Source organism: Mustela lutreola, chromosome 6 (assembly GCF_030435805.1).
Source record: "Mustela lutreola isolate mMusLut2 chromosome 6, mMusLut2.pri, whole genome shotgun sequence".
NCBI classification, from domain to species: domain Eukaryota; kingdom Metazoa; phylum Chordata; class Mammalia; order Carnivora; family Mustelidae; genus Mustela; species Mustela lutreola.
Genome location: NC_081295.1, coordinates 6,981,100 through 7,003,567, shown reverse-complemented (window position 1 = coordinate 7,003,567; position 22,468 = coordinate 6,981,100). Strand labels below are relative to the sequence as shown.

General features: G+C 48.0%; 1 protein-coding gene across 6 annotated transcripts in view; it reads right to left on the bottom strand.

The window, feature by feature from the left end:
* The window catches only part of PRKN (parkin RBR E3 ubiquitin protein ligase), a 1,292,545-nt gene that overhangs the window by 14,012 nt on the left and 1,256,065 nt on the right, over positions 1–22,468 (bottom strand). For 2 of the 6 annotated variants that reach the window (XM_059176590.1, XM_059176591.1), the window contains exon 12: positions 7,216–7,612. The exons of 3 other annotated variants lie outside the window; for them this stretch is intronic. In XM_059176590.1, the coding sequence (XP_059032573.1) occupies positions 7,331–7,612 (282 nt within the window). In that variant the 3' untranslated portion in view covers positions 7,216–7,330. Of the gene's footprint in view, positions 1–7,211; positions 7,613–22,468 lie in introns of those variants that run through there. One more of the 6 variants, XM_059176593.1, reaches the window with a different exon arrangement.

Below are 22,468 nucleotides of genomic sequence, written 5' to 3'. Positions count from 1 at the left end.
GCAATGGTCTCCCTGGGCAAAAGGGAGGTGAGTTTTATAGAGAGCTAAGGGCTCACGGTCAGATGTCAGAGGTCGGCTCGAAGCTCTGCTTCTTACAGTGGGCGCGGTGCACGTGTGTTCACTTTACTTCTTGAAAATCATTATTCCTTTGCTTAATATACTGCTTTATAGTATATTATGTATGCACATATCTAATGTGTTTAATTTTTCATATTAAAACCCAAATCTTACTTTAAATATGTATGTGGAAATTACAGTAAGTTTCAAATTCTCTCATTTTTGGTACTATTATGTGATTGCAATCACTATTTAAAGGTAGATAATTTCAAAAATCTCATTTCAAAATGTACATACTCATTAAGAAAATTTTGAGAGATGAAGGATTAAAAGATGATACAAATCATCTGCAGCCCCTCACCAGACAGAACCACTGTCTACAGTTTTATGCCTATATTTTCAGTCTTTTAAAAATTTTACAAATACTATACATATTATTTTTGTAATCCACATTTTTTTCCTTTAAAATACATCATGAACCTTTCCCCATATCATTTATAGAGGTGTGTGTGTGTGTGTGTGTGTTTGTGTGGACAGAATTTTAGTTTGCATTTTTTTCCAGGGTCTGAATGCATCCAGCTTCCTTAATCTCAAAATGTGGGTCTTCTTATCGGTCTAAACAACCTCGAGATACATGTTTTTATAGAGGAGTCTGTACTTCTCATGACAATTCCTCAGCAGAATTCCCCTGGGTGGAAGTTTCTGCCTCTGGACATGTACATATGTTGCCAAATTAAAAGCATTTTCAGGGGCCCCTGGGTGGCTTAGTCAGCCTTCTGCTCAGGTCATGATCCTGTGGTCTTAGAATTGAGCCTCGAATGAGGCTTCCTGCTCCGCTGGGAGTCTGCTTCTCCCTCCCTCTGCCTCCCTCTCCGTCCCCCCTTCCTGACTCGTGCTTTCTCTCTCTCTCAAATAAATAAAATCTTTAAAAATAAAAGAAGCATTTTCAGCTGGGTGAATAAAATGTTTATTTTGACAAAGGATATTATGCTCTCCCCAAGAAAAAGATTCAGAGAGTGACTTCAAGAAGCTTCAGACTCTATCAACAGCACATTACTGAAAGTTGATCAAGAACCAGAGGGGCACCTGGGTGGCTCAGTGAGTTAAGCCTCTGCCTTCAGCTCAGGTCAGGATCTTAGGGTGCTGGGATCGAGCCCCGCATCGGGCTCTCTGCTCAGTGGGGAGCCTGCTTCCCCCCGCCTGCCTCTCTGCCTACTTGTGGTCTCTGTCAGATAAATAAGTAAAATCTTTAAAAAAAAAAAGAATGAGAAAACTGGATTTCCATTGATATGCTTGATCTTTCGGAGAAGGATAAAAATCATGTCATACAAAGAGAAATAATTTCCTGTCAAAATATCAGCTTTCTCTGTCTTCTTTCCTGATCCCCAGAGCATGGAGGACAAGAGCAGGGTCAGAGGGGATGCACGAGGATTGCTCCCCAATGGCTGTGCACCTAGCAGCCCCAGCTCAAGGTCCCTTGGGATAGGGTGCTGACAACTCCACACCTGGGAGGAGTAGCAAAACACTTCTTGTGTAACCACCTGCACGCTGGAGTGAAGCGAAACGGCTGGGCCAGTCGGCCTGCAGTATCTCAGCGGAGTGGGAGGTATAGCTAAGGAGGTTTTGATTCATGGGAGAAGAGAGGAAAGGAACATGCTAGAGCAGCAATTTCTGTTTTCACCTTCAAGGTTTTGCTTTGTCAGCATTTCCTGTCTAGACTCCGGGTTTCGAAGACTTTTGCATAGGGAAGAAAGCACACCTCTTCTTCATTTTAAATGCATGGACAGTTTCTCCAGCTTTGGAAACTCTGAAGCGCCTATTACTCATTCTAGAGGCCGGCCAGGATCTGGAGCCTTGGGCTGGCACCTCCTGGGCTGAGCGTGGACTGCTGCAAATGGATCCAGGGCTTCCCCAGGATGTGGACAGGGAGAAGAGCCCCGGGTGGGCCAGTGGGGTGGGGTGCGGTCCTCAGAGAGGTGGTGGGAGGGGGCACAGGGGACAAGCTTCTCGTGTTGATAGGGTGACCATGCGTCTTGGCTTGCTGTGTGTCTGAGGCATTGTTTTATGCTGATTGCTTTGACATGTGGGGCACCCTGGACACCAGAGGGACCGCCCCTCCCAAGGGACAGTAAACAACTCTAGCATGACCTTCATGGGCAAACCAACCGATCCAGAGCCCAGCTGCCTCCTCTAATGGGCTCCTACACTCCTGACCACCATTCCCCTGTCCTAATCACATCTGGGCCAGGTCCTAGACGACGAAGGACAGCTCCTGTCCCCCAGAGCGCACTGAAATTGTTCAAACCAGCTGACCCAAAGCCCGTTCGCCTTGCCTTACCCATTCCTTCCCATGGAGACCACAGTCCATGCTTCCCCTGCTTCCTCTGACTCCTGAGCAGCCCCGATGCTTCTCCAAGGGGCCCTGCAGGGTGTCGCCTGCCCCTCCTCTCGGGTCTGGGAGGAACATACTCTTCTTTTCCAGGCCATCATTTCCTAATCTGCTGGGCTTCGGGCACTCGAGGGAAAAAAATCTATCTTAAAACACCCAGGATCTCTACCTATTGTCCCATGAAATTATCGAGATGCCCTCTGTCTCAGAGGGTCCCGGCTGGGAGGATAGATCGCTGCGTGTCGCGCTCATCAGCCACCCTATCTAGGGCTTGCAGCAGGGCTGGGGGCCTGAGCTCCTCCCGCCACACAGCGAGCACTCACACTCAGTAAAGCCTCACTAGCTGGCTGACCCTTCCCTCCGCAGAGCATCACCACACACTTCCGGACGGCTGTAGCTCCCTGCTTCCTGTCCGCTCTCGTTACTGGGGAACAAGCCCTACCATACTGTACCTGGAAGCGAAGAACAAGAGAGACAAAATGGACTGGCCAAGGAGCAGGGCCGGGCGAATCTGAGAAGAGCTTTGGCTAGCCGGGGACCTAGTTCTAGGCTCTGACGGTGAGCGGTGCATCAGGACACGGATCAGCTCAAGAAGATGGCTAGAGTATCACCACATTTTATACACGTAGGGGATGACATAGTAAATCTCGCAATTAATAGAGGCTAGTGATAGCCCCAACCACATATGAACGAAAACACGATTGTGTTACAAATTCTGGACACCGAATCTGACCAACAAGGAGAGAATTTAACGAACTGCCGAAGTGCCAGGTTCTAGCCCGAGTGCTTCACGGTTCAATATTTAGGTGTCGTGGTCGCCTAAGTCACGAGATTAGATTTCAGACAAGTCAGGGGAGAGAATGAGTATGAAGTCATTCTATCTGAGATCATAACAGCAGGTCTAAGTCCACAGAGCTGCAAAGGTGAAAAGAGAAGACACAAGCACTGCGGTTTCAGACCCAACGTTCACAGCAAACACATTCAAAACAGGCCAATGAAAATGCTGCCCAACACGCATCCCTGGGCATCCTTTGCCAGCCCCTAGTGCTGGCTGAGCTCACAACGGGCGCTCCAAGCCTCGGGACAGACTGAGCCAATGACTGCGGCGCTCGGCTGCAAGGTTTATTGGAAAAACGGGGCTTCTCGTCTCAGAATGTGAAAACCCAGTGGAGTGGATAAGACACGACCTGGGATGTGCCCCTTTATGAGAGCAGCCGGTGTTTGGCAGCAATGCCAGTCTCCTGGGAGAGGGTGCACAGAGGATTCTGGAAGGGTGGAGAGACTCAAAGGAAGTGAGTATCCAAGCAGGTGCTTTCACAAGTGGTGGGCAGAATTTGAATAGATAAACGGGGCCACTTTAGACAGAGGGAATGGCCTGACTACATACTAGGGGTGTGACAAATATTAAGTAAACCATCGTGAGTGAACAGGGCAGGAAACAGAAGGAAAGCCCCTGTTCAGGAGGGCTCCAGGGGTCATGTGCAAAGTAGCAAGAGAGAGAAGCCTGACGTGTTAGGGGACACAGACATTATTCCATATGTGAAACACAGGAAGTCGTAGGCATACTGCACATGGTCTTAAACAGGTTGTTTTTGTTAGAATAAGAGGTGTCATTTACTGAGAACCTACTATGTGCCAAACACACTGTATCTAACACCTTTAATCCTTGCAATAACCCCACACATGAAATCATGCAAAGGCTACCCTTGTTTTGCAGATGCGGAAAATGAGCCTGGAGAGGTTGTGTCACCTCCCCAAGGAGACGCAGCTGGAAAGGCACACGTAGCTCTTGTTTGCTTCCTAAGCCTCGGTGCTCCCACTGCACTGTGGTCCTTCCAGGGCCTGTGTGGAGCCACGGGCAGACCTGGAGTGCGGGGAGGGCATTCGGTGTAAAGCCTGGAGCAGCAGGAGGGCAGGCTCTCGCTGGCGCTGGCCGGTCCCCCTGCACCACAGTGGGGACAACTTATCAAACTAAGGAGGGACGCACGGGAAGAAGATGTCGTAGGGGGAAAGGATGAGCTGCTGGTCCCCGGCGTCCTGTCCCCGGCGTCCTGCCCATGGCGTCCTGTCCACGGCTGGGCGGCCCACGGCGTCCTGCCCACGGCGCCCTGTCCCACGGCGTCCGGCCCCGGCGTCCCGTCCACTGCGTCCCGTCCCCGGCGTCCCGGCCCACGGCGTCCCGGCCCACGGCGTCCCGTCCCCGGCGTCCCGGCCCACGGCGTCCCGTCCCCAGCGTCCCGTCCCCGGCGTCCTGCCCACGGCGTCCTGCCCACGGCGTCCTGTCCCCGGCTGGGCAGCCCGGTGCCGACATCCCTGCGGCAGCTGAAGGTGTGGGTATCAACCCCGGGGACCCGAGGCGGGGGTCCAGAGAGCTCAGTGCCCACTCTGCAGAGAGAAGCCTAAAGCTTCGGAGGGCTTAGGAGCCCGCGTGAGACAAGAAGCCAAGGGCCCGGGTGGAGATGCCCGCGTGTAATCATCGGAGACAAGAGAGGAGAAAGCCTGGGGCAGCAGAGATCCCCCAGCACCTCAGGAACAAGGCAGAATGGTGACTGTGAAATGCTTTTTAGTGTCATGGGACGGGAGTCTCTGTCTCCTGGGACAGGGAACTCTTACTACCCACAACCGAGTAGGGCCCAGGTGTTTTAGAGCCTTGAAAAATTAGAAGTAAACTCAGAGAAAATTGCTAAGGTATGATTTTTTTTTCTTTTTTTTTTGGTGGCAGAGGTGATGCCTCCCCTGCCCCCACCCCCAGAGGCATTAAGCGGTTCCGTGCATCACTGAGAAGCCGTATCGCAGAATCCTTTCCTGATAAATGATAGGGCGTTCCACTTCTCAGATGCGCATGGAGTCAGTCCTTTGGCCTGTCTTCCCGCTGAGTCCAGGAATCCTTCAGTGTGGGCTGACACAAAGCTGCGTGTCTAGGCACCGAGCTGTGACCCCCGCGAGGGCGCGGTTTGCGGTCCGCAGCGCGCAGGTGCCGCGCGGGGGGAGGCCGGCAGCTCTGGGATCTTGGAGCCAGGACGGGAAGGGTTTGAGGAACCAACCGTGATGCTGTTTCTCGGACATGAGGAAGGGCGCTCTCCCTGTCAGGGGCTTCACGGGGATCTTGGATTTAGCGGCTATAGCCTCCCTGGAAGGCGGGTTTGGGTGTCGACCGTTTCTGCTGCCAAGGCTTCAAGAGACGACTGGACTGGGTCGCAGTCTGAGCAGCAGAATCGGAAGGGAACCCTGGGCTCTCCGATTTCATATCCGTGCTCTTGCCACTACCATTTGTTTCTTTTGCTGGGTGTCACATGGTACGAAGAGGACTAAGGGGCTGAAGGTCATGACAAGGTCATGAGCAGCCAGCAGGGGAGACGGAGAAACCTTCGCTTCCCAGCCCAGCGCCACGGGGCCCCGCATGCTCCCGCTCTTTCTGGCTCTCACTTCCACGTGGCCTCTTGAAACCGTTCTAGAAAGGACATGAGTGAGAATCCAACTGCCAAAGCTCATGCCTTCTCTTTGTCCTTATGATCTCTGAGTGTCCCCCTGCACCTTCCACCTTGGGCCTGCCTTCCTCTCGGGCAGGACAGAGCCACCAAGGAGGCCCTCGGGGGGCCACAGCACCTCATCAAAGTTACCCTTACTGCTTCCTGGCTTCTTCTGTTGGATCCACATGGAAGAAGGAGATGACGGACCACCATCATCTCTCACTGAGACCCTCATCACTGCTATAGCTCTCGCTGACACTGGGGAACCGAGAAACACAGCCCCGAACATCCTTCTAGTGGGCTATGGGTGCCCGAGTGACAGTTTGTGTTAGACCTTTGGGGGTATAGCTCAGTGGTAGAGCATTTGACTGCAGTTTGTGTTAGACCTTTGACTAACAATCCCAGGGAAAAGGGCTGTTATCAAGCCCTTTCTAAGGACATGAGCATGTCTTAGCCTAGCATCCTTTTGGAATGTCTTCGATACTGCTGTTCAAATCCCTCTGGAATGATTGCAAGCAATGGCCAGACGCCCATGGCTTCAGGATCATGGAAAGGTGTTTTTTTTTGTTTTGTTTTTTAAATAAATACAGATTCTTATGCTCATACCCTGGGGATCCGGATTCAGTAGGTCTGGATTTGAATCTTTAAGAACAGCTGGGGGGTTGTGAGTTGCTGGGAGGTTTGGGGCCATCTCCCTCGGTTGGCTGGATAAACTTTTTCTCTGTTAGACTTCAGTCTCGAGCTACAAAGCAGGGCCTTGTTACTGTGTTGCCAGCTGTGAAGGTCTTGGGTGATTCAGCACTATCACCCTCCCCTGCCATAGCCTGTGTCTCATATAGGGCAGTGTAACGATTAGGTTAACTTCATGGGCCTCTGTGCCTGCTGACTGTTGGCCCGTCAAGAGACGGGATGGTGTGTGCGGTGGGGGTGGGAGCGGGATGGGGCAATTCCCTCTCCTCACATACTAGATGGCTGGAAACAGCAGCTTCCTGCATTGTCCTATATAGCTTCAAAATTGCTTTAGCAAGGAAAATGTTGGCCTGCCAGCCAATCTATAGCTAAAGAGGGGACCATGGTTTTTGCTTATATGGTGGGGGGGAAAATATTTATTTATTTATTTGACAGAGAAAGACACAGTGAGAGAGGGAACACAAGCAGGGAGAGTAGGAGAAGGAGAAGCAGGGAACAGGGAGCCTGACACCAGGCTTCACCCCAGCACCCGGGATCATGACCTGAGCCGAAGGCAGACACTTAATGATGAGCCACGCAGGCGCCCCTGGAAAAAAATTTCTTTAAAGATTTTAATTATTTGCGAGAGAGTGAGAGAGCACACACAAGCGGAGGGAGCAGCAGGCAGAGGGAGAGGGAGCAGCAGGCTCTCCGCTGAGCAGGAGCTGAACCCATCACCCCCGAGTTAAGTCCCAGCTTCACTCTTTCCCTGCTGCGCGTAACTGGGTGGTGGCCGGACGCAGGCTCGGCTCCTCTGTGATGTGAAGAACGTGGTAGATCCTTCCAGGGCTGGTGTGAGTCGGTAAGACGAATGGGCAGAGGAGGTCGTACGAAGCCTGGTACACCTGAACGCGAACTTCCTGCTTCCTGCTACCGTCATCGCGATGATTTTGTTGTCATCACCTCCATGGCTTTCATCGTCCCCTTCCGCATCATCCGTCACCACCTTCAACACCATCACCTCTGGCTGACGGAGGTGGGAACGTCAGACTATGCGCGTTCGTACAAACTCGAAAAGAAGCTGCGAGTCTGGACTGGCCTTCACTGTCTTTTGGACAATGCAGGTAAATCAAAGGGTCCTCAGGCACATTTTAAAATCTGCGCCTGGGGCTTGTTGCTAATATATCTGTAAGTTAGACCACGGAGAGACTGTTCGCACGCGTGTTGTCTTTCAGGCTTGAAGCAACTTATCTGTGACATCTGTTTAGACAACATTTGGAAAAGTAAATCCTAATTCTGAAAGTCAAGTTCAAATCTATTTTCCAAAAAGGATGTGATTGCCATTAATCGCTGAAGATACGGTCGGCTTAATTCAGATGTGAATGCTTTCGGGCGAATGTCAGCTTGGAAGTGTCACCCATCTCATCAAAACTGAATGCCCAGATAACATCACTTCTAGGCAATTACTGCCAATTCCCACCTCTGCAGACGGCAGGCAGCCTTCCCGACTTTCCCAGTACCCCAGCACATCTAACAGGTGTGTTAGTGGAAGGCCACTTCTTGTGAGCAGTCTGCCCCCTGCTGGTGAGTCAGAGCATTGCCTTACCTTTCAGGCCTAAAGGTGACAACAGAATTTGTTCTCACATTTTATTTTATTTTTTTTGTTCTTCTTTATTGTTCTCACATTTTAAAAATGTATCTTTTGGGGTAATATATATACACATTATTATTAATGATATATAATTTAAAATAGGAATATATATTAGTAATTTCTATTTATGTATTATATACCTATGGATATAGACACAGAACATACATATGTATTTAAGAACTCATTGGAGCACTGGTATGTGATAGAGTGTCTGACTGAGGGATGTGCTAGGCTACACTCTCACCACTGAGTTCCAAACTTCACGGGCCACACTTTCAAGTGAAATTTAGAAGAATATTTTAATGACAATACCAACGGCAATTTCTGCCAGATGTGCAATATGTACCCCGAGCACTGTTGGGCTGGATGTCTACAGTCCTGCCCAGTGGGACCTTAAGTGCTTCGCAGAAGGAAAGCAAAATAAAGAATGTCTATTAGCCTATTCTGAGATTGATGGGGAAATGGAAGAGCATAAATATTAAGTAGCAAGATTATTAATAGGTATCACTTATCAGACTTAAAAAAAAAGATTTTATTTATTTATTTGACAGAGAGACATATCACAAGCAGCAGAGAGGCAGGCAGAGAGCGAGGGGGAAGCAGGCTCTCTGTCAAGCAGAGAGCCTGATGCGGGGCTCCATCCCAGGTCCCTGAGATCATGACTTGAGCTGAAGGCAGAGGCTTAACCCACTGCACCAACCAGGTGCTCCTATTGGGTGTTTTAAAGTGCTTTGTGTTCCAACTATTATTACAAGTTGACATGTGGGGAATCATCTATACTTGATCAAGGAAGATAAGCTAATTTGGATTTTTGGTAACGAAGATCTCTAGTTCATGGCTTGCTTAGCGAAGTAATTAAAATTTCAACATAGACGCGGGATTTTGAATATGGAAGCACCACTCACGCAAAAAGGAAGCCAGAGCAGAGAACACAGCCTTGTCCTCTGTGTCAAGTGAGGCCATCCTAGTTGAAAGCAGACTATTATTTTTGCTGTAGCTGACACCAAAATCTATTCATTCCATACGCAAATGTCGGGCACCTGTGATGTGCGAGACACTGTCCCAGGTACTACAGACACATTAGCAAACAAAAGGGAGGACAAACAATCAAACAACAAACCAAAACATCCCTGCCTTGTGGCACTTCCATTAGTAGAAGGGGCTCCTCCGACTAGGCGTGTCTCAGCATCAGCTGGAGGGTCCCTGAAACACAGAATCGCTGCATGACCTCCCAACAGCACCAGCCCAGTTTCTGAATCAGGTCTGGGTGGGGCCCGAGAGCTTGCGGTGTATGTACGCGGGGGTGGGGATGGATGGGGACAGATCTGCTTCATCCCGCACACATTCTGATTTGTCAGGCTCCGAGCTAGGCATTATGTGTGCATCATTTCAATAAATCTGCCCGATTTTACAGTATCCCATTACAGACAAGGAAAGCATGGTGTCAAGAGGTTACATGAGGCACTTAATAATGGCTACAACTAACGTATGGGTCAAGATTCTCCAGGGAGACCTAACCAACAGGATATATATATGTATGTATAAAATACACAGATTCATTTTAAGGAGTTGGCTCCTGGGATTGTTGGAGCTGGCAAGCCCTGTATTTGTAGGGCAGGCGAGCAGGGTTCCTGTTTTACGGTCTTGAGGCAGCATTCTTTCTTCTTTGGAAAACCTCCATCTTTGCTCTTAAGAGTCTCAACTGATTGGTTGAGGCCCACCACATTATGGGTACCTCTTTTACTTAAAGAAATAAACACCTGGAAATGGAATGTTGGCCAAATCTAAAAAAGCGTTCACATCAATGACTAGACTAGCGTTGGACAGACCCACTGGGCTCCACTGCCTAGCCCAGGGTCACAGAAAGTAACCACGACGGCTTGTCGTGGCTGAACCTCATTTTCAAGACCAGATCTGTTGGACTTCAAAGCCCTTCTGCCTTGCCTTGGATTCCTCACAGAGTAAGGCCGGGCCGACGAGAGATGCCCAGGCAGTTCTTGCTGAGAGAAATGAAATGAAAATTTGGAAAACAGAAGTGAGCGATTTAAACGTGCAAGCCCTTGGGGCTTGCGCTGGGCGGGGGCTTAATTTGTTAGGAGGTAATCACATGGAGCAGAAGAACCATTTCCCCACAAAGGGCCATCCAGGGGTCCTGCGTGTGACATGAATTCTCCCCGCCCCCGCCCCATTGTTAATCTATCCGTGAGGGCAGGATTTACCGCAGCCAGTGGCCAGCTCTTAGCTCTTCATACCTGCCCTTCGCTCGGAGATGCTGCTCCTGTGAAAACAGTCCTTTGATTCTCCTGTCCCTGTGGTCAGTCCAAAGTGGTAAATGCTCCTTGTCCCCCCCCCCCCCCCCCCCCCGCCCAATTTCATTTTGGCCGCTGGTTCTTGCCAATTATCTTTTCCCTTAAGGGTTTGGCGCCATCTGGTGAAGGAGCGGGTGCTCTGCAGCCATGTGTCCCCTCTTCCCGCCGCTTCCCACAGAATGTCCTCCTTGGGAGGAGTAAAAGTCTCCGGTGTGGGGTGTGTTTGTGGGGGGCATGGGGAGTGAGGGGGTGCATGTGTGTGTGTGTGTGTGTGTGTGTGTGTGTGTGTGAGGTTCTGTCTGTTACACAGGATACAGACCAGCAAATAAGGGAGAGGAGTCTACACCTGGCCCTGCTCTAGCAGGCTGGCCGGCATCCCCGCTCCCCTCCTGGATCCAGAAGCCGCAGAGGCAGCCCCCGGCCCATGAGCCTGCCCCTGCCCGGGGACGTGCTCAGAGCCGGGCTGCTGAGGATGGGGGCTCTGGGAAGCTCTCTGGGAGGAGGGCCAATCTCTGGTTGGGGCTGAGGTGAGGGAGCTCAGGCCGCCTGGTCTATTGTGTTCCCCAGCGTGAACACCAAGCTGGGGAGGCTTCCAGAGAGAGGGGGAGGCCCCACGGGAGAGGCTGGGCCCCAGGAAGTGCTGCGGCCAGGAGCCCAGCGCGGGCTTTTCCTGGAGTGAAGGCTCCGGACAACAAGGAAGCAGTCTGCGGGGCGGGAGGGTCCCTGGAGAGACAGAGACCTGGTCTGTGTGGTCAGGGTCTGCCTCTGAGGCCCGGCCCCTGTGTCAGAGTGCGCGTGCATCTGTGTGTGCGTGTGTGTACGCGTGTGCCTGCACGCCATCCTTTGTCCTTGGGTGTCATCTTTCATTTTCTCTCTCTGTCATGCCTGACATTTTTAGCATTCAGCCTTAAAAATACCCGAAGCCCAGGTTTTACCGTTTTGCAGTACTTTACAACCTATAAAGTGATTCACATGCCTGCTCGTTTCCTTATTTATAGCTCAGGAGATCTGACTGGCCCCATGTGGCAGAGGAGGAACCATGGCTGCTAGAATCTGAGGGACTTGCTTGCAGGTGGGGAAGACGGGAACCAGGTCCGGTGAGTGAGTACCAGCCCCGGTCCGGTGAGTGAGTACCAGCCCCGCTCCCCTCGCAGGCTAAGTGCTTGGGAAATGGGCGACAGAGGGCACGGGGGTCCAGGCACTCACTCAGCTCCCTTGGCACTGAGCCACGTGCTGGGACACACCCGCAGGGGTGCATCACCATCACCGGGCGCCCGCGCTCGGCGCCAGCCCCTGAAGGCTTCAGGGAAGTGGTCACCAATAAAGCTGCTTTACTTAAACCAACAGATGATTCCGGAACTACACACCTAAATAACCGGGACCTGCACTTCTGGGAGAATAAAGTTCACCAGGCTCCCAGTTCTGGAAGGCGCATGTGCGGAGCACAGAAAACGTCCAAGACATAACGGGGATGAGATACGGAGGCAAAACAGATCCAGGTATCCAGGCTCCTCTGAGCGTCCTGGAATCATTCTCCTTCCCGGGGAGGCACCCCTCCCGGCCTCTGGCTGAACACGCGAGGAGGGGGAGGCTGGGGTAGGGACCACAGCTGAGTGGGGCGCGACTGGACCATCTGCTTGGCTCCAGCCTGGGGATCCCCGCGCAGGTGCCCTGGGCACCCCTCCCTTTATCCGCTGAACACCTGCTCTCCGACATCCAAGCGAGTCGGCGCCCCCTGCACTCCCCAATTTTGCCGCAGTGTTTCTTCGTCCAGGGAAGGGCACCACCGTCTGCCCAAGTCAGAAGTCCGAGCACTGACTTGAACTTCTGCTTCTATCATCCTGTCTTCTTGCTCATTGACAGGGTCCGCAGCCCCGATGTCCAACCCCGACGTCCAACCCCACATCTTGGTGGTCCTGGCTGCCCTCCCCAGTACACCGGGCATCTCTCAGGGATTGCCTCTGGTGGTGGACGGCTGCCACATTGGGCCCCACAGCAGCTGCTGGGAACTTTGGTTGCTGCTGGTTCTCCACTGAGACGCTATCCAGCACTTTTCCTCAAAGAGCACTTGTGGATGTGGGGACAGGCCACCTCCAGTGACACAGATGCATGCTAAAGGCCAGCCTCTGGTTGCCCTGCAAGTCGAGAGCCACCTGACTTCCCAGCTCCACCCCGTCTTCCATGCAGATGGAGCCTCCTTCTGCTCAGTCCTGCCTCCTGCTGCTGCTCTGCTGCTGCCCCGGTCAGCGCTTCCCAAGACCCTCCTGTGTGCAAGTCTCAGAGGCTGTTTCCCTGGGAACCTGACCTATGGGAGCTCCGTCTATGGCAGGAGCCGTCCTAGGACACCAACTGGAGGTAGAGACCTACTGGCTGGTGGCCATAAAAGAGGCTGTTACTGGTGGCCAGCGAGCACCGGCAGCCTCGAGGGAGTCCAGAGCTGCAAAGCGCCGTGCCGAGGGCTGGGCTGCCCTGAGAGCATCCTGTCTCTGGCCATGCACTCATGGCGTTCAATGTCTGTGCTGGGAAAAGACCACAGGGAGCCTACTGCAAGCCAGAGGAGAGTCACAATGGTGGTATCTGGGGCTCTGCCGCTGCGAGTTAGGCACCATTTGGAATAAAGCTCCTGGCGTGCTTCGGAGCCCTGCGGGGCAGGAGCGCTCACGCAGCAGTCCTTGTGATAGCGAATGGTCATGTTCAGTAGTCGTGGCTTCAGCATGGCACACGACCCCGAGTTTGGACCATTGGGGATGAGAGGGATGCAAAAGTCTGGCCCCTGTGATGCAGAGGGACTCGGAAGGACCGCTCCTGCGCCAGAGCATCTCACAGGACTGTCGTAGCTGCCCCACCGTTCAACCCTGCTCCCGTCGCTCTGCACGGAGCTCCCCAGAGCGCCCTCCGCACACCTGCTCTCAAACCCCCGGTCACAGGGTCTGCTTCCTGACAACTATTACAGTTCCCTACTGTTTCTCCTACTGCAGCTGGTGATTCTTTTTTTTTTTTCTTTTTAAAAAAGGATTTGTTTATTTTTAGAGGGAGAGAGAGAGAGGGAGAGCACGAGCAGGGGAAGGGACAGAGGGAGAGGGAGATGGAGAATCCCAAGCAGCCTCCCTACTGAGTGCAGAGCCCAATCACCCTGAGATCATGACCTTAGTGGAAACCAAGAGTCAGATCCTCAACCAACTGTGCCACCCAGGCACCCCTCTGGCGATCTTTCAAAAACACCCATCTGACGGTGTCGAACTTCTTCAAATCCTTCAACACCTTTCCAGTGCCCTTAGTTCCCACTTCCTTGACATGGCTCGTAAGAGCCTTTATTGGCTACCCTCTGCCTATTTCTCCAGCTTGGTCTGTTGCTACCGCCGCCAACACCTTATGCCGTGATCACACCGCGCTGCTCTCGCTTCTCTGAATACGTCTCGCTTCTCCATCTCTAGAACTCTGCGTACTTTGTCTCTGCCTAGAGCATCCTTAAGTCCTGTCTTTGTCTGGATAGCTCATCTTCTCAGTCTCAGACTTCATTTCTTGTGACCAATTCCTTGAACGTCTTAGAAAACTAGGTGTCATAGCGTCCTCAATTTCCCTGATTGTGCCTCTCAGCAAATAGTGTTTAATTATTTGCTTATTTGTTTCTCTATGTCACTAGATTATGAACCTCATATATTACCCTGTGAGAGAGAGAGAGAGAACCCTTCAGTTCTACTCAATTTACACTACAGAGTCACCACTTAGAGTCACCAGGTTATATATGTGATCATAGGAACTTGTATCTTATGCTGAAAGTTTGTACCCTTTTACCAACCTCTCCCTATTTTTCCCATCCTCTAACCCTGGCAACTACTTTTCTACTCCCTGTTTCTATGGGTTTGAGTTTTGTTTCTCTTTTTTTAGTCCACATCTATGTGATACCGTGCAGCATTTGTCTTTCTCTGTCTGCCTTATAATGCCTTCTAATGCCCAGTTTCATTCATGTGGTTGCAAATGACTTAATTTCCTCTTTTTAAAAGAGACTGAATAATAACTCATTGCATATATATATATATATCTATATATATATATATATATATGCAATGATATATATATATATAGATAGATAGATATATTTCCCTTCTTTAAGCTTTCAACTGTTGACAGATCCTTAGGTTGTGTCTGTGCCTTGGCTACTGTGAATAACGCTGCTATGAACATGGGAATGCAAATATCTTCTTGAGATGATTTTCCTTCCTTTGAATATAGACTCAGAAGTGGAAATGCTGGATCATACTGTAGTTCTAATTTGAATTGTTTGGGAGCCCTCCATTCTGTTTTTCACAGTTCCTTTTCTTCACACCCTTGCTAGCATTTGTTATCTCTTGTCTTTTTGATACTTTGTGGTTTTGATTTGAATTTCCCTGATGTTTAATGATGTTGAACAGCTTTTCATGGACCTGTTGGCCATTTGTATGTCTGATTTTTGCATACTGACACCCTGCAACTTTACTGAAGTCGTTTATTAGTTCTAACAGGTTTTTTGGTGAATCTTTTGAGTTTTCTGTATATAAAATCATGCCATCTGTAAATACAGATCCTACTTTTTCCTTTCTTATTTGGATGCCTTTCATTTATTTTTCTTGGTTAATTGCTCTTGATGGGACTTCCAGTACTATGTTGAATAAAAATGATGGACATCCTTGTCTTGTTCCTGATCTTAGAGGAAAAACTTTTCCACTTTTCACCATTGAGTATGATGTTACCGGTGAGCTTGTCCTAGATGGCCTTTGTTATGCTGAGCTATGTTCTCTATACACAGTTTGTTGAGTGTTGTTATCAGGAATGGATGTTAAATTTTGTCAAGCGCTTTTTCTCCATCTATCGAGAAGCTCATATGATTTTTATCCTTCATTTTGTTAATGTATTATGTTGACTGGTGGATGTTGAACCATACTTGCCTTCCTGGAATAAATCCCACTTGATCATGGCATATGATCCTCTTCCTGTATTATGGAATTGGATGTGCTAATATTTGGTTGAGGATTTATGGATCTATGCTCATCACGGATATTGACCTGTAATTTCTGTTTTGGTAATTCTCTCGTCTGGATTTGGCATTAGGGTAAAGTTGACCTCGTAAAATGAGTTTGGAAGTATTCCCTTTCTATTTTTTGGAAGTATTTGAAAAGAACTAGTGGCAGTTCTTTACACATTTGCTTGAAGTCACCAGTGAAGCCATCCTGATCCCGGACTTTTGTTTGTTGGGAGGTATTTTTTGTTTGTTTATTTTTAAGATTTTAACTATTTATTTGACAGAGAAAGAATGAGTGGGGGTGGGGACAGAGGCAGAGGAAGAGGGAGAAGCAGACTCCCTGCTGAGCAAGGAGCCTAATTAGGGCCTCTATCCCTGGACCACAAGATTATGACCTGAGCCCAAGGCAGAAGCTTAACTGATTGACCACCCAGGGGCTCTTCTTGGGAGGTTTTTGTTACTGATTCAGTCTTCTTACTGGTAATTGGTCCATTCAGATTTTTTATTTCTTCATGATTCAATCTTGTATAATTGAATTGTATGATTGAATTGTATGTTTTTTCTTCTTTTCTTCTAGGTTGTCCAAATCCAGGTGAATAATTGTTCATAGTTTCATGATCTTTTGTATTCCTGTGGTATCAGTTGTATGGTCTCCTTTCATTTCCGATTTTATTTATTTCAGACCTTTCTTTCTTGGCAAGTCTAGTAAAGGTTTGCTAATTTTGTTTATCGTAAAGGTTTGCTAATTGTGTTCATCTTTAAAAAACCCAGCTTTGATTTTACTGTTGTTTTCTGTAATCTTTTTGGTCTCTGTGTCATTTATTTATTTAAAGGTTTATTTGACAGAGAAAGAGCAGGATAGCATAAGCAGGGTGAGTGGCTGGGGGAGAGGGAAAAGCAGGATTCCCATTGAGCAGTCAGCCTGACAGAGGGTTTGATCCCAGTACCTTGGGATCATGACCCAAGCTGAAGGCAGTCGCTTAACCAACTGAGACACCCAGGGTCCCTTCTGTAGTATTTATTTCTGCTCTGATCTTTGTTATTTCCTTCCCTCTACTCACGTTGGGCTTGGTTTGTTCTTAATTTTGTTGCTCCTTGATGTATCAAGTTAGATTGTTTATTTGAGACTTTTATTGTTGTTTCTTGAGGTAGGCATTTCATTTCAGTTTGAAGAACTCCCTTTAACATTTTTTTCTAAGGCCAGTCTAGTGGTCATGGACTTCATCAGCTTTTGTTTTTCTGGAAAACTCTCTCTTTCAGTCCTAAAGGACAACTTTGCTGTGTAGAGAATTCTTGGTTGGCAGTTTTTTTTTTTTTCTTTCAGTAACTTGAATATATCACCTTACTCCCTTCTGGCTGGCAAAGTTTCTGCTGAAAAATATGCTGACAGTCCTCTGGGAATTTCCTTGTATATAAAAAGTTGCCTTTTTCTTGCTGCTTTTAGGATTCTCTTCTTGTCTTTAACTTTTGACAATTTACAATGTGTCTTGATAGGGATCTCTTTAGATCTTATTCAGTACATTTTGAACTTCCTGGATGTGGTTATCTGCTTCTTTTACTAGGTTAGGGAAGTTTTCAGCCATTATTTCTTTGAATAAGCTTTCTGACTTTCTCCCTTCTCCCAGTAGGACCCCTAAAATCTAGATATTGGTCTCCTTGATGATGTCCCATAAGTTCTTTAGGCTATCTTCATTTTTAAAATTCTTTTTCTTTTTCTTTCTTTCCTTTTTTTTTTTTTTTTTTTAAAGATTTTATATATGCTCACAAGAAGGGGGAAAGGCAGAGGGAGAGAGAGAAGCAGGCTTCCCACTGAGCAGGGAGTCTCATGTGGAGCTTGATTCCGGGACCCCGAGATCATGCCCTGAGCCAAAGGCAGATGCTTAACTGGCTGAACCACCCAGGTGCCCCTGAAATTCTTTTTCCTTTTTTCTGCTCTGGTTGGATGAGTTCCACTTGACTGTCTTTGAGCTAAATGATCCCTTCTTCTACTTCATCTAGCCTGATGTTGAACCCCTCTAGTGTATTTCTCAGATCAGTTATTGTATTTTTCAGCTTTGTGACTTTTGTTTGGTGTTTTTTTTTTTTTTTTTCTATCTCTCTGTTGGAATTCACAGTTTATTCATGCTTTGCTTTCCTCACATTGGAGCATCTTGATGACTGTTATTTTGAACTCTCTATTGGCTAAATCACTTATCTCTGTTTCACTAAGATTTGTTTCTGGAAATTTATCTTGTTCTTTTGTTTGGTATATATTCCTCCATTTCTTTATTTTCCTCGACTCTCTGTGTTGGTGTTTGTGCATTAGATAAAACAGCCACCTCTCTCATTCTTAATAGAGTGGTCTTATGTAAGAGACGAGTCTTGTTAATTAACCCGACCCTAGCTGTCTCTCAAAACTTTGTGTCTGTTCAAGCCTCCTTCTTTGTTCTTCATGGCTTCTCTCATAGTTGAGGGTGTGTCAAGACCTGTCAGGATACCAAAGGGGAGGACTGCATTCAGCACCTAGATGCAGGCTAATTAGAAGTGGAACCTTTAGGCAGCAGTGGGAGAATATGCAGTTAAGCCCCTTCCAGGGAGAAACTGGGAGATGGATGTTTCTGCTTTTTACCTCTGTGCTGAGCCCAATATAGAACCAGAGTGGTGGTGGTGCTCTTGCATCTGTTATGAACTGTTTCTTTGTTTGCCACAGTCTGGTGGGTATGGTGATCGCAAATCCCTTTGGCTGTTAAAGTCAGGTGATCAATCCAGGTGCCTGGACTTTTGGTTGAAGCTGTGAAAACTAGGGTGCCAGAGATGTGTGTACAAGCTCCTTCCAAGGAGGTACTGGCCACTTCCTTCATTTATTGATAGGCAAAAGGGAGGTGGGAAAGTATCTGCTGGCTTCAATTGTCTCTGGGGAAGATTGCAGTTAGCCCTATGCTGTCTGTTAAATTTGAAGCCTTGCTCAGATGGCAGCTTTTAAAGTATTTTGATAAACCGCTTTTAAGAAAAATGGGAGACAGTATTTTTTCCTGCTTCTTCTGTGCTGAGCCCTGGGGACAGAGCTAGTTAAGAACTGCTTCTTTGTATATCATCAATCCTCAGTTTGTTTCCTGAGATTAAGAATCTCTTATGGTTTGTCTCTGGTTTCATCTCGTTTCATTTTTTCCCTCCCTTCCCTCATGATCTTCTGCCTTGTTTCTCAAATTCCTCATATCAGTGGGATCATATGATATGAGATCATATGATATATCATATCACATAATAATTGTCTTTCTCTGATTGACTACTTTTGCTTAGTATAATACCCTCTAGTTCTATCCACATAGTTGCAAAAGGCAATATTTCATTTTTGATGGCTGTATAATATTTCATTGTGTACACACACACACACATCATATCTTCTTTATCCATTCATCTGTATGGACATTTAGGCTCTTTCCATAGTTTGGCTATTTGTGGACATTGCTGCTATATGTGGTACACATGCCCCTTCTGGTCACTACATTTATATCTTTGGGGTAAATTCCCAGTAGTGCAATTGCTGGGTCATAGGGTAGCTCTATTTTCAACTTTTTGAGGAACCTCCATACTGTTTTCCAGAGTGGCTGCACCAGCTTGCATTCCCATCAACAGTGTAGTAGGGGTCCCCTTTTTCCGCATCTTGCCAACATCTGTCATTTCCACACTTGTTGATTTTAGACATTCTGACTGGTGTGAGGTGGTATCACATTCTGGTTTTTGATATGTATTTCCCTGATGCCAAGTGATGTTGAGCATTTTTTCATGTGTCCGTTGGCCATCTGGATGTCTTCCTTGCAGAAATGTCTGTTCATGTTTTCTGCCCATTTCTTGATTGGATTATTTGTTCTTTGGATGTTGAGTTTGATAACTTCTTTGTAGATTTTGGATACTAGCCCTTTATCTGATACGTCATTTGCAAATATCTTCTCCCCTTCTGTCTATTGACTTTTGGTTTTGCTGACTATTTCCTTTGCTGTGCAAAAGCTTTTTATCTTGATGAAGTCCCAACAGTTCATTTTTGCTTTTGTTTCCCTTAACTTTGGAGACATGTCTAGCAAGAAGTTGCTCCAGCTGAGGTCAAAGAGGTTGCTGCCTGTGTTCTCCTCAAGGATTTTTTTTTTTTAAAGATTTTATTTATTTATTTGACAGACAGGGATCACAAGTAGGCAGAGACACAGGCAGAGAGGAGGAAGCAGGCCCCCTGCCGAGCAGAGAGCCTGATGTGGGGCTCGATCCCAGGACCCTGAGATCATGACCCGAGCCGAAGGCAGAGGATTAACCCACTGAGCCACCCAGGCGCCCCTCTCCTCAAGGATTTTGATGGATTCCTGTCTCACATTGAGGTCTTTCATCCATTTTGAGTCTATTTTTGTGTGTGGTGTAAGGAAATGGTCCAGTTTCATTATTCTGCATGTGGCTGGCTTATACCCCTTAAACAAATAATACATTAAAAAAAGGGAATTGTTTCTTTGTTTGCTACAGTTCTGTGGGACTCATGGATGGCAGTCTCCCTGGCTGTCAGAGCTAGGGATCAAAAAACCATCCCTTGAGTAAGTGCTACAGAAGTTGGGGTGCAGATTTGTGCACAAGATCCTTCCAAGAGGACACTGGAAGCTTTTGGTGGATTAGAGGGAGAAGGTGAGAGAGGCACCCTCCTGTTTCCTTGGTCTTTGAGGACAATCACAGCCAATGCTTAGTGCCTGCTACATTAGAAGCCTGGCCTGGAAGCATCAGCTTTGAAAGCATGCAGATAAATCTCCTTCGTGGACAGACTGGAAGATGGGAGGCTTTGCCTGCTCCCTCTGTGCTGAGACCTATGAGGACAGACGTGGTGACTGCGGTGTGCCCCACAGGAATTGCTTCTCTGTTTGCTAGAGTCCTGTGGGGGGTCTCACAATCACAAATTTTGTTGGTTTTCAGGACTAGGTATTTGACACCCAGTTTTAACAGTTGGGGTGCTAGATGTAGGGTCCAAACCCTTCACCCTTCTGGGAGAAGCTGGGCATTGGGGGTTCTGTCCTGATTGTATGTCACCATGCCAGGAGTGGGGTTTATGGTAAGAGTGTGTCTTAACCTTTCCTACCCATTTTGATGTAGGTATTTTCTCATTCATCCGGTATGTAGGAATCACTCAGCTAGTTTCTGGATCTCTTTTGGAGGGCACTGCCCCAAGTGTAGCTGTAGGCTTGGTGAATCTGTGAGGGCAGGAAGCTCAGGAGCCTCCTATGTCACCATCTTGGATGACTCCTCTCCACCATTCTTGGAGAGTGCTTTCCTGCCTTCATAGTGAGAAGGGAGGTTTGGGGATGAAGGAAAAAGCTGTCTTCTTTGAGAAAGCACTTAACGAGTACCTACTATGCCCTAGGCATCCTAGGCACTGGGGGTTATAAAGACAAAAGTGAAGAGACAGGGAAACAATATTTCAGTGTGATGGATGTAGAACAGAAGTATATACAGGTGTCTGAGAGCTTCAAGGAGGTAGTGGAGCAGGCAGATGGCTTCATGCAGGAAATGACATATGATCTGAGTCTTGAAGGTTGAGTAGGAGCTTGGCAGGCAGGGACACGCACACTTCCTTTAGACACTGTAGATCTATTACTCAGAGAGAGCAGCCACTGTCCCCAAACTACTTTAATCGGGTACTGCCACTGGAAATGATTTCCTTTGTGGCTTTGGACAATGCCATTAAAAATCCCGAAGTCTCAGTTTGCCTTCCAGTTGGATAGGGAGAGTAACATCTACTCCTTGAAACCACTGGGAAAATGAATCAATTTATGTGGTCTGCAAGAGCAAGTGTTTACTTATTAGAAAGCCTCCGGAGGGAACATGTGGAGGACACGGGGAGGAGAGCAAGTTGGCAGGAACAAGGGAAGCAAGTGAGACTGGACTCTCATTAGCCTGGCATGGATTGATCTTCTGTCATGATTTCCCAAACTCCCAGCAGTCTCAACCTAACGCTTGTTCAATATTTTAAAACCAATTTAAACCCAATTTTTGAGTTTGCTTTTTTTAAAAAAAAATATTGCATTAATCAAAAAATGCATTAAGTTTAGGGTCAAGCAGCCTAACTGTTGGAAAAAAGCTGATTGGGCCCCAGGAGACATGGACTAGCTTGGCTGCATAATGTAATATCAAAGACCAGAAACTACTCAGCTTTTGATGGTGAACAATGGAGAGTAGCCACAAATACTGAAGGGGAAATCCTTACAGGTGAGTTGAATTGAAAGGAAATGGGAAGAGGGTTCATGAGGGTATTTTGTTAGCATGAGAAAAATTCAGACATGAGGCTGCATCCAAAGCCCTCAGTTCCAAGGGGTGAGGTTGCAATTAGCTCTGTATTGTTGGATGCGTGGTGTCCTCCTGTCAAAGATTTCATGTCAGTGGAATCGCAGAGGTCCTCTGCCTGGGGATCACTGCCATTTGAAAGAAATACAAGGAACAGAAAACAAATCTGTCCTATTAAAATAAGAGTCCTTTCTCTTACTGAATGGAATGGGGTCTTTTAGTTTGATGAAGTAGTTCATGTGGTTCATCCCTTTCCATGTCCAAGAGTAGCTACGATTGATATCAGGAGGCTTGGGGGGACTTGGTAAATCAGATCATCAAGAATACACTGGTTATTCTGCATTCTTTCCCCCTCTGGCCTGCCCGTGGAAGGCTGACTCTCCAAGGCTGTGTCCGCTAGGACGCTTTCAGGTTGGCTTTTGGTTGGATGTGGAGACATAAGCAAGAGATCAGAGGGCGGGAGAGAGAAGTGGAGATGTCCATCTTCATTGCCTTCCTGCTTGGGGCCCACTTCTGGTGATGCTGGACCCTCTGAGGTACACCTCATGTCAAGAGGCCCCACCTCCACGGTTCCAGCTCCCAGGGTTACTCTCCGCGTGACACCATTTCCTTTTGTCTCTTCAGGCCTCGGGAGGT